General features: G+C 34.7%; 1 protein-coding gene across 2 annotated transcripts in view; it reads left to right on the plus strand.

Moving 5' to 3' along the window:
• The window catches only part of LOC129253324 (GATA-binding factor C), a 198,783-nt gene that overhangs the window by 106,155 nt on the left and 74,549 nt on the right, over positions 1–18,079 (plus strand). For both annotated transcript variants that reach the window (XM_054891637.1, XM_054891638.1), the window contains exon 4: positions 10,205–10,350. In XM_054891637.1, coding sequence (XP_054747612.1) covers positions 10,205–10,350 — 146 coding nt within the window. The remainder of the gene's footprint in view (positions 1–10,204; positions 10,351–18,079) is intronic.

The raw sequence follows: 18,079 nt of genomic DNA on the forward strand, positions 1-18,079 counted from the left end.
TAGCAAATCCAAAAAAAACTCTAAAATACATCAACGGAGCCTCTTGTTTCCAATAAAATCAAACAAACATTGCTCTCAAATTTTTTTATTGAAAACAGTTCCCTAAAGGAGAGATCTTATTAAACGAAAGCTCAAATGCGTTTGCTAGAAGCTCTCTCGAAGTAAATGAACAGAAATAGAAAAATCATCTTAAGATAAAGTGGCAGGTTACATTTTTTTATTTATTTATTTCTAGTTTTTACTGCTTAGTGTTTTAACATTAATTTTTGTTCCGTTTTTAATTCCTAATTCCTATTTATCACAGATTAAATCTTACAGACTACAAAGATTAATTAAAGATATTGAATAAATTTAGCTCTAAGATTGCAAAATTAATGCTAAAGTCTATTGAAATAAGCTGACTAAATGCATAATTATTTTCTGCAAAGTGGCTGAAACCACACGAGCGACGAGCTCAGTTTTAACATTGTAGTTAAAGCGAAGAAAATACCCCAGATGGCCCAAGATGGCCCTCCAGTTGTTCAATAACTCGCATTATGATTTTCTTTTATTTCTCGAAGGAAAGCCGTCTTGTGCCATGCCATGCTATTGCGCTATACTAAGTACTCCTATTTTTTAAACTTTATTTTACTTTTTTTTCAATTTTGCGAATTTTGAGCGGAAGCTACTCAAAATAAAAGCTTTCTTTTAAAATGAAAGAACGAAAGTTTTTACTAAAATAACCCTTAAGGTGAGTGAAAAGTAGCTGAAAAATAATCTCAAGCTTTCTCTATATTAGAAAAGTTCAAACCTACTTTTTTTAATTTTCTTGTTCTTACTGTTATTTACTTTCAATTTGAATGTTCTACTTTTTTTATAATATAACTATAAATTTTATATGCATAGTTCCAATTTGAAAGCTGTAAACTACAAGGACTTTATTGAAAGAGCGTTAAAAACTATGAAATGTCTCGTAATCTTATTCAGGCTAATCGAAAAATTTATATTTTGTGTCTCACATAACTCTACAAGTAAAATCGGTTATGAGCCTTCTTCCACTCATTAGAGTCTTCCAACCCCTCAAAAAGTCCCTTCCAAATTACGCTGCGTGCTCCTCACTCTTTAGTTCACTCACTTTACTCCTGCAACGGTTATGTGTGGGACACATAATAAAAGACATTGTGTTTGAATTCTGTCGTGACATAAAATGCTAAATGATAGTTGGTCAGGGCATCGTAATGGCTATAATGGAATGCAGCTTTTATGAGTTCAACAAACAAAAAACTAAATAAAAAATGTCACAGAAAACACGAATGCATTGAAAATGAAATATAAAAGAGAGAGAAAGACGAATTTCTGCAAAAACTGTTCTATAAATACTTCAGCTGAAATTATGTGATTTCTGATGAAATATTTGTAAATGAAAAACATTTATAACTGTAGCCTTTAGCCTTTGTAGATACATATTTTCAAAACACAAATTGATTTTTACTCAGCAAAATAATTTAGAAATGCATGGAAAATCCTTCGGAGCTGACAGTAATCAATTTTTTTATTCAACACTCATAAATCATAAAAGTATAACCACACCAAAAATAAACTACCGCACAAAAGTAATTTAATACGAATTAGTAAGGGATAGTAAAAGTTAATTGAAAAAAACGTATAATAACTGTAATACTGAATACGGCTAATTAATTTGTAAACGCACAATCGCGGAAAATCTTGAAAAAATCTAAGCTTTATGACTAAATTTCCATAATTTCTGGGCTTACATACCTACATACGCACATATATACTAGGGATGCACAAATTAGTGGCACATGTTGATCCCGATAATTCGGGATATTTTTATTATTTTATTTCATTTATATTTGGGGCATAAATTTTTTAATATCACTTTTTTTGTATCATTCAATAATTGAAACCGTTCAAAATTTATGATAAGCTGGTTCTATTTTTTTTTTCCTTGTTCACTCCTCTTCAAGACTTGCCTTGCCTTAGTTTCGTTATTCTGTTCGATTTATGACAGGGTAGGTGATTAGCTTGCCGCTAAAAATTAAATTAAATTTATTATTTATTTTAAACTGGACGCACGCATCACTAAAAAGATTGAAAATAGACGGTACTTTTCAAAGTAAGAATTAAGGCACTTGATCTGTAAAAATTTGTTAGCAATAAAAGTTTACCCAATTCGTTAAATGAGTTGATTTATTTATAAAAACTAATAGTGCAGTTTTCACTTCATATCAGTTCCCATTGTAACAGGCGCAAAATTAATCATCCAAATTTTTATTTTAAATTTTACGCACTCCATTACTTGACCGTTTGAATACGGAAGTTAAAAAATCAAAACATCAAAAATTATTAACGTAAGACGCCATTTGCAAAAATTATAAATCTTCCGATAAGATGATTAATTTTGTGCCACCTTCTATACAGGCGATGAAAAATATGAAAGGTGTTAGGAGTAGTAAGAATTTTCAAAAAATTGTTTTTTTTTGCATTTTTTTACAGCATAATATCTTAAAAATATTGTGTGAAAATTTGAAGTGAATCCGATTAATACTTTTCGAGTTATTAAACAATTAACAAAGGGCGCTCGGGCATTCCGGAGCGTTCGCAAAACTATGTTCTTTGAACTGGTAATCACTGTTACTTAAAAACCGCTTGGTGGCTTTCAATAAATCTTATACTGCCTTTGAAAAACATAAACAACTCGCGGATTGGAAGGATTTTTTTTCAAAAATTTCAATTTTTTTTAACAATTTATTGTCGGTTTTTTTCGAAAATCTGAAAAATAGGGACTGAGGCCGCCATATTATTAATATTTGAAAAAAAGCTCCGAACAGGCACAAAATTATCTATTAATAAAACTAATTTCTCTTGTCCTATTGATGATAGATGAATTTTAAAGGACTTGTGATGACCATCGCAAGGGACTTCTGGGGAAACGGGCTCCACACAAACAGCGATAACTTTTAGATATAAATATTTTTTTTTTTTTAATTTTGCTAAAGTCAAGTCGAAACAAGATGTATTAATGCTATGCTTTAATTTTTCTAAAATAAAGCAACTGACTAGCAAAAAAAAAAAAATTATTGAAAATCATCATTTTTTCGAGCCTCTGGCTACCCCTGATCCCTTAAGAACGATACCCAGTTCTCTGCATTTTAGATTTTATTCAAGAAAATCAATTAAGTGTTCTTCATATAAGGTTTTAGTTTATAAATGTAAAATGTTTTCATTCTGTATCAGTTTTCTTATCTAAGAAAAACAAAAATTCCTTCAAGAAAAATACTAAAGAACGAAGAATAGTCAAAGCTTAAAAATGCAGACAAAAGCGAGAACGGCTAAGATTTTCTTGAAAATCGGTTTTGCGCCTTTGCATACACAAATTTTAAATCTTTACAACGTTCAACTGAAAAGAAATCAACTGTTACCATACATTGGCCAATTTAATTAATGATTCAAATTTATGGTATTCTGCGTATTGAGTACATTTTTTACGCCGTTCTAAAGATGTTCTATTGGGTTTAAGTCGGCACTCGAAGCGAGTGATCGAGGCACAGTGATCGAGTTGTCGTCGAACAACTTTTTAGCAACACAAGAAGTGCGCTTCGGATCATCGCCTTGTTGAAATTTCCAAATCAGAGGTAAATTTTCGTCCCCTTAAAGGAAGACAGAATTACATTTTGAAGTATCTAAAGGTACTTGATTGCTTTGATATTACCTTCAACTCGATGAATTGGCCCAACACCGTTTCATGAAAAGCAGCTAAACGCCATTAATGAGCCTCTCCCGTGCTTAGTGATTGGTTAGAAGAAGAACTTGAAGTCGAAAATTACACGTTTTGGCCTTTTCAATTACTTTCCATCATCTAGATTAACTCTATTTATTTTTATCTCATCGCTGAATAAAATATAACGCCACTTATTTTGAGTCCAGGAAATGTGCTCTCGAACAAACTCAATTCGGCGTTACCGTTGCGCTGCTGTTACCAATGGTTTCTTCCGTGAGAGTCTACTATGAAGTCGCGCTTGTGCCAAACGAAGCGCAACTATTCCTTTCGTTATTGGCTTTTCCAGATGAACAATAGTTTTTCGATTAATGTCAGCAGCGCTCTTCCTGGGATCTTGTTTTGGCAATCTAACGATCATGCTATCCAGTAGAGTCTTTTGCGCTTAATTTTTTCCTGGGAACATTTTCTGGTATTTCATACTCAGAAAAATATTTTAAGGCATTAAAAACCATCGTTTTTGAAACGTTTAATTGTGTTGAAAAATCACTGTTGAATAATCTGGTCCTTTGCAACTCTATTATTGCTTTACGAAGAGCTGGGGTGCAAGGTTTGACATTACTGAATCGTTTCAAGTAAAGTAAAATTCTGTAGGAATACTCCAGATACTTTTTTTACTTACTTACCAGTTAAAATAAAAAACAGAAAACAATTAACCAAATTTTGGACGAAGACCGAATCGTTCTTAAGTATATTTCTGGCAAAAATATCAGTGCGCCTACTAAAACGAAAAAAATCCATGCGAACCCTTAAAGAGAAAGAGATAAATGAACAAATGTCAATGAATGTGACCACAGCAAATATATTTAAGCGTAAAAGTATTCGTATTCCATAAAAGATACGCATATATGGTTGCCAACGCACCGTTCTTAAGTATTTTTAACGACTGTTAGTAAAATAAAACAAATTTCTTGGAAATTGAAAAGCATTTATGAATGCAATTTTGCAGTAGATAAGTTTTTATCGAAATCCGAGTTAAATATAAGCTAATCCCGAAATTTTCGACATCTAAAAAACACACCGACGTACCGGGATTGGCATCCTTAGTATGAGCGTACATAAATTAAAAAAAAATATTCAATTCAAAAACTCATCAAAAATGTGAGCAAACAGCAGTTAGGGAAAATTTGGTGCATGAACCGTAAACATTAAATAATAAACCATATTTAGTAGCATCATTAAGAAAGCAGAACAACAACAACAACAACCGCACAAATTATGGATATACAGTAAACATATCAGTCCACACAAACAAGCAATAAAAACTGCATTTAAAAAATGATACTGTAACTAATGTAAAACGGAAAGTAAGGCAAAACGAATGGGAAGAACAAAGATAAAGACAACAACAAAAAATATGATATATAAAAGTAGTTAAAAAACAATGCTCTAACAACATGAGCGTTAATAGCGCACGACATTAAGCCCAGTTTGCAAGCCGAAATAAGACGGGTGTTGGGTAGAAGGCGTGCATATGTATGTATGTATGTGTGTGTATGAGGCGGTATGATTATGTATGTGTTCGTGCCTGTATGAGTATGTATGTGTATGTAGCGCATTTTTACCACATTTTACCGCTTTACTGACTCACAGGCGCTGGATTTTTTGTATGCGTCGCTAATGGTTCTGGCTTAGGGCAAGCACTTGGGAAGGCACAGCCAAATGACAGCAGCAGCCGCAGCAGCGGCGGCAGAGTATTTAAATGAGCTACACTTATTCGCTTGTATGCGTGCAGAGCAGTTGACTGGCGTTCAAGCTGTACAACGGTTTTAATTGTACGACTACAGCTTGCCACAAAATGTGCGCCAATGCGTTGCTGGATAATTGTGTTGGTGGCGTGGGTCAAAAAATGGGAAACCGAAAAAATTCAAGACACAAATTTTTACAAACAATAAGAAAAATGAATTTCAAGCAGCAACAGCAGCAAGAGCGACAGCTACAAACACGCATACACCATGGTGCATGTGTATGTGCGTATATGTGTGCGCATACTTACTAAGAAATACAGACGTTAATGTGCATACTACTAAAACAACAACTAAACAAGAAAAACACAAAACACTGCCTGCGACGACCGTGTCTTTGCGCACCTACAACCACTTACATTTGTACTTAAATAAATTCATACCAATGTTTGTTGTATGTCGGCCTTTGACTTGGCTAACACTGGTGCTGACACACTGGCACCACCTCTGCCACCGCCGTACGCTACAACTAATAACTCCACATTACTTCAGGTGCTACGTTTTTACTGTCTTCCCTCACTGGCTTTCCACTCTTGCAGCTTTTACGAGCATTGCTGCCTTTGGCTTAATTAAAATTTGTAAAAATGAGGCAGTACGCAAACCAAAAAATATAATAAGCGAAAATAAAACTACAAGGTGTTGTATGTAAGTGCTCGCATTAAGTAGGCAAACAAACAAGCCATGCCAATGCGTGTGTGTGTGCATTGACTGGCAGCCGGCTGGTGGCTAGGTAACGTGGCTAAGGCAAGTTAGTGACTCGAACGTAGCAGCTACACATACATATGCACAATATATACACGCATATATTTATGTATACATATAGGTATGCATATGTACCATGTGTGCGTATTAGTGCATAATAAAAGTGAAAAAATACGCAGACCGCCGAATCCATCATTTCCGCTTCCATGCGTTTTTCTCGCCACATCGCCACGGCGCAGTCTTATGCGCATTTTTGTAGGTGTGTAGGTATGCAAATATAATATGCTTACACTAATATACATACAGACATATGCTAGGAAAATACAAGGTGGCGCAAAATTAGTCAATCAATTCGGTTTCATTTGCAGGCAGGGCATGGCAAACATCCTTACGGATGGCTCGAAGTTGCACAGAAGAGTTGGTGGGGCGGTATTCTGCGAGCAGCTCCTTATCAAGCTCAAATTTAGGCTTCCGGGCTACTGTAGTGCCTTCTAAGTCGAAGTAGATGCAATTAAGGAAGCAGAAGACAGGTTACCTCTGTACCTGTTACTTCTGTAATAACTGTAAAGCGTAAATATCTACTCCAACAGCCAAACGGCAATTAGTGCTTTGGGCTCATTATTTGTGCGTTCGAAATTAGTCGGGAAATACCGGCCTTCTCTCTCGATTGCATCCGAATATTTCGATATGAGGCTCATTCACACATTCCGGTCACAGCGGAATAGAGGCAAACTGCTCGGCTGATGAGCTGGCCAGACAAGGGACCCTGAAAACGGTTTCATTGGAAACTGAAAGGATTGGGGCTCCCTTACGAGCCTGTGGTCTGCTCCTGGAAAGATGGAAATTAATCTCCTGTTCCCAAGTGTAGGAAGGCTAATAAGTTGGCAACGAAAATAGTAAAAAGTTGTAGTAGAGAAAAATTTAGTGAGTAGAGAAAATTTAGACACATTTTTAAAATCGCTCAAAGCGGTCAGAATGCATTTTTGTGTAAGACGTTCAAATAAACGCTGCATACTCCAGTCTTGATCTGACCAATACAAAAATTTAAGTGCATATTAAGTCTCATTTGGGTTCCCGGTCACAGCGGCATAGAGAGAAACTGCTCGGCTGATGAGATGGCTAGACAGGGGGCCCAGGAGATGGTTTCATCGCAAACTGAGAGGATTGCGGTTTACTTAAGAACCTGTGGTCTGCTCCTGAAAACATACGTCTCGCGAGCGCTGGGCTAGTGCGCAAACGTTCAAAATCACGATCTCCCTCTGGCCACGCATAAACCGGAGGTGCTCGGTGGAACTTCTAAGATTAACAGCGCCACAGCTATCGAATTCGGTAGATATCCTTACCGGTCATTATCCGTCAGGTGTCCATGCGGTGAGGTTTGGAATTGCTTCAAGTCCCTTCTGCAGAAGCTGTCTGGCGGGTGAGGTGGAAGTATTTCAGCATCTTCTTCGCAACTGTCCTGGGTTTTCATTTTTCGTTACACCTGCGGATATTGCGGGTTTAATTATCACACAGCTGGCTGAATATGAACGTAATTAGCCACCAGTAGTCGCCATCCTCTAATTCATTCCTCCCCTCCCCGCGCCCTGTATGGTACCACAACGGAAAAATTTTGAATATTTGAAGTGATGGAAATCTCTATTTTGACCTCTATGCACTCCATTACTTGTCTGTTTTTATGCTGCAGCTCTCTAGCACACAAGTGTCAAATATGGTTGGTGTACGATACCATTTGCCAAAATTAAAAATCTTCCTAGAGGGTGATTAATTTTGCGCCACCTTGTATATGCATACTTTTTATGCATACTTTCATTATTTGCTGTTGTTGCATTGTGGCTTTTTTAGGCATTCGCATTTATTTTTAGTTTGTGGCTGCTTAAATGTGCATTTTACTCAACGCACACTCGCACTGTATGTGTGATTGCATAAGTAGGTATGTGCATATGTAGCTGCGCGAGGTACGAGTACTGTGGCTGAGTAAAACAGGAAATATTTAAATTTTTATGCAAAATGTATCTTATGAGTAGTTATGTAGTTACGCATCATATAACTACAATTTAATATTATCTAATCAGAAATAAACTTTTAAATGGCCAATAAAAATGCACTAATGGGCAACCGCGCTTCAAACAGACCCAGTATAAAATTATTCAAATGGGCATAAACTGATTTAATATACATTAAATTGGGCCTAAAATATTAAAAAAGCTAATTTAAAAGTATAAAGGCGAAACAGAAAAATTTATTAATTTTTTATATTAGCACATTTTTTTTTATATTCTTGAGCAAATTTATTGTACTAATTTGTTATATTAGGAAATTTTTTTTGAGCAAATTTAATAATTTTTTATATTAACAAATATTTTTTTTAATATTCTTATGCTAATTTACTCATTTTTTATATTAGGAAATATATTTTTAATATTCCTGAACAAATTTACTAATTTTTTATGTTAACAAATATTTTTTTTTATATTCTTGAGCAAATTTACTAATTTTTTATATTAGCAAATATTTTTTTGTTTTTGAGCAAATTTACTAATTTTTTATGTTAGCAAATATTTTTTTTTGAGCCAATTTATTAATTTTTTATATTAGCAAATATTTTTTTTATATTATTGAGCAAGTTTGCTAATCTTTTATGCAAGCGAATATATATTTTTTTTATTTTGAGCAAATTTACTAATTTTTTATATTAGCAAATATTTTTTTTATATTATCGAGCAAATTTACTAATTTTTATGTTAGCAAATATTTGTTTTTATGTTCTTGAGCAAATTTAAAAATTTTTTATATTTGCAAATATCTTTTTTTGAGCAAATTTACTAATTTTTTATGTTAGCAAATATTTTTTTTGAACCAATTTACTAATTTTTTGTATTAGCAAATATTTTTTTTATATTATTGAGCAAGTTTGCTAATCTTTTATGCAAGCGAATATATATTTTTTTTATTTTGAGCAAATTTACTAATTTTTTATATTAGCAAATATTTTTTTTATATTATTGAGCAAATTTACTAATTTTTTATATTAGCAAATATTTTTTTTATATTCTTGAGCAAATTTACAAATTTTTTATATTAGCAGAAATTTTTTTAATATTTTTGAGCAAATTTACTAATTTTTATGTTAGCAAATATTTGTTTTTATGTTCTTGAGCAAATTTACAAATTTTTTATATTTGCAAATATCTTTTTTTGAGCAAATTTACTAATTTTTTATGTTAGCAAATATTTTTTTTGAACCAATTTACTAATTTTTAGTATTAGCAAATATTTTTTTTATATTATTGAGCAAGTTTGCTAATCTTTTATGCAAGCGAATATATATTTTTTTTATTTTGAGCAAATTTACTAATTTTTTATATTAGCAAATATTTTTTTTATATTATTGAGCAAATTTACTAATTTTTATGTTAGCAAATATTTGTTTTTATGTTCTTGAGCAAATTTACAAATTTTTTATATTAGCAAATATTTTTTTTTTTTGAGCAAATTTACTAATTTTTTATGTTAGCAAATATTTTTTTTTGAACCAATTTACTAATTTTTTATATTAGCAAATATTTTTTTTATATTATTGAGCAAGTTTGCTAATCTTTAATGTAAGCGAATATATATATTTTTTTATTTTGAGCAAGTTTACTAATTTTTTATATTAGCAAATATTTTTTTTATATTATTGAGCAAGTTTGCTAATCTTTTATATAAGCAAATATTTTTTTTTTATTTTTGAGCAAATTTACCAATTTTTTATATTATTTTTTTTAAATATTTCTAAACTAATTTACTTATTTTTTTTATAAGCAAATATTTTTCTTTTTTAATATTCTTATGCAACATAAGCCTCCTCAAGCGCTGTATATGACACAGACTCCACACCAAAATTATATTCGAAAAAAGTTTTTATAAACATTATGTATTTATTTATATTTCTTCCTTTGAATTAATTAAATTCACTTTCCATTTCACTTTCCAGAGGGTCGCGAATGCGTCAACTGCGGTGCTACATCGACGCCACTGTGGCGACGCGATGGCACCGGCCACTATTTGTGCAATGCCTGTGGACTGTATTATAAAATGAACGGCCAAAATCGCCCACTAATCAAACCAAAGCGAAGACTGGTAAGTTTATGATATATAAAATAAATAAAAAAAATTTATATATAAAATAAAGTGAAGTGTAACACCTCTTCGCGTTCTTCTAGAAACTGCATTTTTGAATATTTAATGACTATTTTATATAAATAAAGGAAAATATAAAATTTTCTGCATCAGAAGTTACCCATTATTTGTGACTTTTCGCAATCGTTTTTCGAATTTTCCGAAAGTTCGTTTTTTTGTGACATCCAAAACCACTAAAATTTTGGTAAAACATGCAAGAATAACTATAAGAAATATGTTAAATATTATACTAAATGTTGGTTTCGTAGATAGAAACTAATAGGAGTAATTGTCGTACTTGAGCTCTGAAGACTGAATATTAGACAAAAAATAAATAAAGCAAAAAATTAAGGATCAGGTTTTTACGATTTCATATTTGCTCACCATTCAGAAATTAAAAAAAAAAATGATCAGGAATTGGGCAAAAAACTATTTCTTAACTAAGTTCTTAACTGTGCCCTTGTCAAGGTCATCTATGCTTCTATGCCTCTTGGACGTCCTCTATTTCGTGCCCCTATGGAGTCCAGTCTAAAGCAACACTGTTGACTTCGTGCGCTGGTTTGCGCAGCGTATGCCACACCCAGTGCCATTTTCTTCCCCGAATCTCAATCCTTATCGGCCTTTAGTTGCACCTATTTAGTAGATCCGCATTTAAGATCCAGTTTTCGAGCCACCAGATACGGAGATTTCTGCGAAGCTGGCGGTTCACAAATGCTTGAATTTCGAAACGCTTCGTTGAATACTAACTAAGTTTTATAGCAATAGAGCAGGACGGATTTAATATGAATTTTGAAAAGTCAAAACTTTCTCTTTCTTTTTAGCTGCTTAGAATACCAAATTTTATTTAAACTCGCAAAAGCGCTCTTTGCTTTTACGATTCGATGGTTTATATTTGTTTTAGCTTCGCCGTCAGGCTGCCAAGACTGCCTTCTACTGCACGGCTGCCTTCTACTGCACAACTACCTAGTGTGAAGTTCGCTGTTTTGTTCACATTAGTACGCGCAGACCCACACTTTCAGCATGAAGCAAAAGATCACCAAGCTTTGATTGCTTATCCTTCGCCTTTTTTTCGAAATCAGTACAATGTCGTCGGCGTAATCCAAGTCGTTCAGGTTTCACATACTCAGTGAAGGCCAGACAATACTTCTTTTCGGGTTGCTGTCTAATGCCGCTCCCAAAACATCGTCCATAACCACAAGAAACAATAAAGGTGAGAGAATGCAGTCTTGTCCGGTCTCTTTATTGTATCAGAAAGTACGCCTTTAAGCAACACTCAACACTCAAATGCTGGGATCTGGATAAAATTGCAAATTTTTTGTGGCATCTTTCCTTAAGAAGAGCTTGCCAAATGCTATTGTGTCCGAAATGATCAATAGCCTTTTCGAACTCTACAAATTTCATTTCCAATGACTTATGCACTTCTTTCGATTGTTGCGATGTAGTTGACTACCGACTTATTTCATCTGATTCGGTAGTTGAGTACCTCGGCATATTTCGCATCAAATTGAAACTTCTCTTGCTTGCGCTCACGTGCCGATGTACCCTGTGTCCGTAAATCTCATCCAGTAGTTCTTTAAATGTTGTGCGGCTCAAGCTCAGCGCATAAGCCGATATGTGCCTGAAAACTCATTAAATACGTAAATAAAAAGTGGTCAATTTAGAGGTATCGCATCTTAATTCAAATGAAACTACGAAAAGGTGTATTAAGTTTGACAGTAGTCATACGTGATCTGTCAAAAACCCCTCTTGGAAATTTAATTTCAAATTTAGCAAAATACTAAGCATCGAAAAGATGCCTCTGAAAAACTGCATTATGGCCCGCGTGTATTTCCAAAAAACTGTCTCAATTAACTGCATACCTCATAAACTAAGCACCTATCAGAATACTAGTTATTATTATTTTAAAGTCACACAAATCGTCTACGATCTTATATATAAAATTCTGAGAAATTTGAAATAAAATAAAAATATGTATGTGTTTACAATTTATGAGCTGGTGCTGCAACATGAAAAAAAAAAACACAAAAAAAGTTAAGAAAAGGGACACAATCATTACGCGCTCATTTACTGTTAGGAGCAGTCAAATTACAACAACATTTCTGTTAACAACAACTACAATCAAATATTTATGAGAAAACAAAATAGCCAGCCAAAAACCAAGAAAATTCACTACAAAAATAGCAGACAAGCTGAGTAATGTCAACAACAACAACATTGCACGCAACTTGAGCAAGAAACCAAAAACCAAAAATAAAACCACCGAAACAATAAAAATTAACTAAAACAACAGAACTGAAAGAACTAAAAAATTGAAGGCTCAAAATACTAAGTCGAGGAAGTTTTAATATCTCGCATTTACATCTGTAAAATGAGTGGGGTTCAGATGTATGCACACAAACACACACATACACAGGGGCACGCACTTATTTAAGCCACAACTACAACAAGCATTCTAACAGATCCAGACATTATCGCCTATCTGAGATCGACGATAAGCACCACACAACGCTGCCTACTCTGCCTACTCAACCTACCAGTGGCGCCAACTACATCAAAAACCGCTCCAATCACAAAATCAACTCACCAAATCAACATCAACATTGCAACAACACAATCAAACTAAATGCATTCCTACAAATGTCCATCCATAAATGCGCGTTAAACAGCAATATTCTCACTATTGCAACAACAAACACTTACCCTTCTACGTCTGCCTTTGCTGCTACTTAAAATTGTGGCAGTTTGGTTGGCTGGGATGCTGCGCCACCAGCTGCTTTGTATGTTGTAAAAAAAAGGAGGTGCGCAGCCAAGCTCGAATGTGAGTAGAAATTTTAAGGCTATCAAAATAACATAAATTGGTCTATTAGCGTATGCACGCACAAGTGTGTATGTGTGTGCGTGTGTGTGAGATATTCTTACAAGGGCGCTGGGCGTTAGCCAACATTCGACAGCTTCACGCTATAGTTCGAACGTGCGAGGTAATATGTAGCCAGGCAGGAGGTAGATATCCCAAGCTTAGTTAGCAGTCGTACAACAAATATTAATATGTTCATGTTTACATACATATTTACGCACCTACACAAACGTCTCCAGTTGCTTATGCAGCCTGTGAAGCGTTGATTTCCATGTTATTGGCATTTAATGCGTACGCATTTGATTGCATTACATTAAAATATATCTACCATTATTAAATACTCAATGTGAAGCAACAATAAAAACAACAACAAAAGGAACAACAACTATGCAGCATACCTTCCGCAACATAACGTCGCGCGGAGTGGCGCGCATGCGCGTTGGCGTCGGCTGGTGGTACTCACAACTGCTACCTCGTCTTCTGCCACATACTAAACATATTTTACCGCCCTTCTCAGCTCTTGCCTCCGCCGCATTGGTATCATCTTCGTCTACGTTATCAACTGCTTCGCTGTTGTCTGCTTTCGATCGGCGGCGTCTCATGCGTCGTTGCTGGCGCGCTGCTCGCGTTATGCTTATGAGGGAATTCCCAAGAAATTCACAGCTGGATATTTAGGGTTTGTTGATTTTTGTTGACATTTTTAATGCTGTTGACAAAATATGCAACAAATTAAAATTTATGCTGTGATTTTTATGTGCATCGGAATGCCGTGAACGAAGTGGAGAGGGCTTGACGAGGTATGGATGGACACTTAATTGTTTTAAAAACGTTTTTAATTTTTGTTTTTGTATGTAAATTAAGTCATGTGAGTAGGTTTATAAAGAGTACATTTATCGATGTGTGTGTGTATGTGCATGCATGCATTTCTGCTCCTCTTCCGCCAAACTGCTCGTTTTTCCCATTCGCTTCCACTGCACTCGCGCCACACATCATTAGCATCATCCGCCGCTATGTCCAGCTTTTGACTAAACTAAACTACACTCAGCGGCAGTTGCAACCAAGCAATTGCCACCAAGTGGCTTGCGCTGTTAAATGCATACATATGTATGTATGTATGTATGTATGTGGCGTGCAAGTGTATTGTGCCACAACAGGATGCTCCACATCAATGCCCACACCACTGTCAGGTCGTTAAGTCAATTTGATATGCAATTCAATTGTTTGGCTACTCAGCATAAATACTTGCAAACACACACATGTATGCGCACACATACATACATACATAAATGCATGCATGAACTTATAAATAAAAATACGAAAAAATCTTGTAGACCCTGGGTGGTAGTCATAGTTAGCCAACTAGCCAGCCAGCCAGCCCGCCATACAGTTGTCTGCCGGACCCTACTAAACTGCCACCAAGCGAGCAAATGGTCAACCTGACTACATATTTGACTGGCATTGTATTGATTTAAATGTTTAACATATAGTAAGTCGCGGGTATTGGAAGAAGAAAAGCGAGTCGGCACTTTGTTGCATCTGAACTTGAAATGAAATGGCACAAAAAAAAAAAGGCAAAGCGAAAAAACAATCGCGAATGTATCTAAACAAAAGAGCAGCAGCAATGAAAAAACAAAAACTGCTGTTTGAGAATAAAAATAAGTTCAATGAAAATTTAAATAAAAAAGCTACATGAAAGTCACAACCAACAACAAGTTTTTAAGCGGCATAACCAACTGTTCCACATCCGTGTGGTCCTTCGGCGACAAGGTATGAATGCGGGGTTTTTCTGCTATTAGCAACGTTTTGTTATTGCATTTGTTATTTGAAGAATGTTACGAGAGCTGGGAAATTGCGCCGCAAAGTGGTGGACTAAGTAGAAGCAGAAGTAATTTTATTCAGAAAATTTATTTAATGAAATAATTATTTTAGAATTCTAGGCATTCGTATACTTTTCGCACACACTGTTACACCCGTGTTACACCAAACTTCTTTCGGCGCATATAGGAAACATGCATTGCAACTTTAAGTTCGCTTATTTGATTGCCAGGACAGGTTTTCACTTCAAAACTTTAATCCTCCTCATTTTTGTTTTTATTTTTCAACACACTTTTCATAATTTTATAAGCATTTTTTCAAGCCATGGACTCACTTCGAAAAATAGTTCTCGAAATCAATGAACCCACCGAATCCCCCCTCATATGCTACGGTATATCCTCCCGGCACTTCACCATAAAGCAGTACTTCAGGAGGCCGTTGTGAGTAAATGGTTACTGAGTCGTCTGTTACGGGGCTCTATCTAGGGATCTATGAGCATATACCGTGTATTGAAGCTTCTTCATGATAAAGTCTGTGTCAGAAAAAAGCAGCCGCGATTATTAATGAAGCATAAAAGATATATATTTAAAATTTTTTTACATGAAATTAATTACAAAACAAGTCTTCATCGATGTCGAGCATAGCCTAGCATCTTCTTCATGCTTTGAACCAGCTTTTCTGCGTAACTCATCCACAAACGGGACTAAATTTTGCGAACTTGACGCACAAATTGCCTTAAATCGGGGTATGGCCTTCCGGTAAGATGCGTTTTCATAGTTCCTCTCACATTTTCAATAAGGTTGACGTCTGGGGGCTGGGAAGTCCAGCCCAATACTGTGACGCTATTTTCTTGTTTTGTTGTTTCTCAATGTGTTTTTCTGAGAGCAGTGGTTTTGATGATGTGGGCTGGATACGTTCACCTCCTTAAGTTGTCATTCGATGGTGTTGATACTCACATCTATTTCCTTTTTAACAAGAACTGATCGTGCTTGGCGTAGTCACAAAGAAGGGTCTCGCTTAAAAAGTTGGACGAACACTTTATCCTGCTTTTTTGTCGTCACGTCAAAAAAAATCCTTTGATCAGGCACGAATTTTTTATATCTTTCAAAAGCAGTAGATATACATTTTATTGAAATCTACCAAGCAATTTATAAGTTACAGTGATTACCAGTTCAAAAAACATAGTTTTGAGAAAAACGCATTTAAAGTTTTGCTATCGATTTATGTAGAGTTATACGAATTATTTAATTACTTACACTGTGTCATGTATTCCTCGGTCATATAATAGTTCTTCAGCCGTCACAGCAGCTTCCAAAATATCGATTTGCTGTTGCCTACGTAGCATTCCACCTTCCCAAGTGTTTTCGTTAGCGCGCTTATCTGCCACTTTCATACGCGCAGCATCCATTTTTTCAGCATACGAACGTTCCGGAGCACCGAGCACCTTTTGTTAATTGTTGAATAACTCGAAAAGTATTTTCACACAATATTTTTAAGATATTATACTTTAAGAAAATGTAGGTTAGGTTAGGTTAGGTAGTAATGGTTGCCCAGAGAGTGGGCCCACTTGGACGAAAGAAGTTTAGTTCATCCTTTGTGATACCATTGCAAGAGGGGAAAAAGAGATGAAGGACGATAGGACGAAAGGGAAAGGGGTGTGGAGGGTTCAGAGTTTGTGGACTATGAACGGTGACCAGTCTACGTTTGTGCCAACTCCTTTATGCTGCTGATGAAGCTCATTAGATTTTTGTTATCAAGACCTGCTATATCGGCAGGCGCAGAAAAGAAGTGAGAACCAAGATGCTTGAACCTTCGCGAGAGCTGGGCAGGTAAGAAGCAGGTGCTGAGATGATTCCACCTCATCCTCCATACAGCTGACACAAAAAGGACTCGAAGTAATTCCGAGTCTCACGGCATGTAGACCCCGCGAATAGTGCCCCGTGAGGATGCCCACGAAATTTGAGAGATGAGATTTTGTCATCCTCAGAATATCCCTCGATCGCCTCCTATCCAAGTGTGGCCAGAAGGACTTCGCAACCTTACACGTTCGTGTACTTGCCCAACGCTCGCTGAGTTAGAGCAAAGCCCATCAAAATGTAAAAAAATCCAATTTTTTGAAAGTTCTGACTATCCTTAACCCCTTAAAGCTTATCCTATTCCAATTTTTTAAACTCCAAAGTAACTACTGAAGTACTGCATATAACAGCTGAATTAATATTCAAATATTTTGGATGCAGGAGATTTTAGGTAATTTGTTTAAAATTTAAAAAAATGTTCAATTTTACTAATTTGCTTCATATTTTTTTTAATTTCTTTTTATTAAAAAGTTGTATTGCTCATGCTTTATTTTATTTTATTTTATTTTATTTTTTGTTTTTTTTTTTTATTGCATCCCAATAAAGGAGTGACTTACATTAATTGGCGACAGCTTCGCTGCAAGCCAATTATTTTATTTTATTTTATTTTATTTTGTTTTATTTTATTTTATTTTATTTTATTTTATTTTATTTTATTTTATTTTATTTTATTTTATTTTATTTTATTTTATTTTATTTTATTTTATTTTATTTTATTTTATTTTATTTTATTTTATCTTATTTATTTGTTTATTATTATTATTTTCTTTTTTTGATTTATTACAAATATTTTTCAGTCGTCATACAAACGCTCTTTTCAAAGCTTTTCATTGCTAGACACCTTTTTATTGTATTTATTATATCATTTTTTATTATAATTATAATAAAGTATTTATTTTAACATTCTAAAAACAAAGTTTGCTTGATCCAGTCTCCCTGAGTCCACGCAGCCACACCCCTACCAATGTACCAGCCTCTATTCCTACAAAAAAAGAAAAAATGCCCTAAAATGCCGATAGCCCAAGCATTTTTAAATATGTAAATAAATAAAAATATGTATCGCCACACCGCAGCCCAGTTGCGCGCGACCCGTTGACCAAAAACATAACATACATTTTTGCATATTCCAAAGCCTTAGTACATTTTAACTTAAGGCTAAAACACA

This window comes from Anastrepha obliqua, chromosome 1, assembly GCF_027943255.1.
Source record: "Anastrepha obliqua isolate idAnaObli1 chromosome 1, idAnaObli1_1.0, whole genome shotgun sequence".
Classification (NCBI taxonomy): Eukaryota; Metazoa; Arthropoda; class Insecta; order Diptera; family Tephritidae; genus Anastrepha; species Anastrepha obliqua.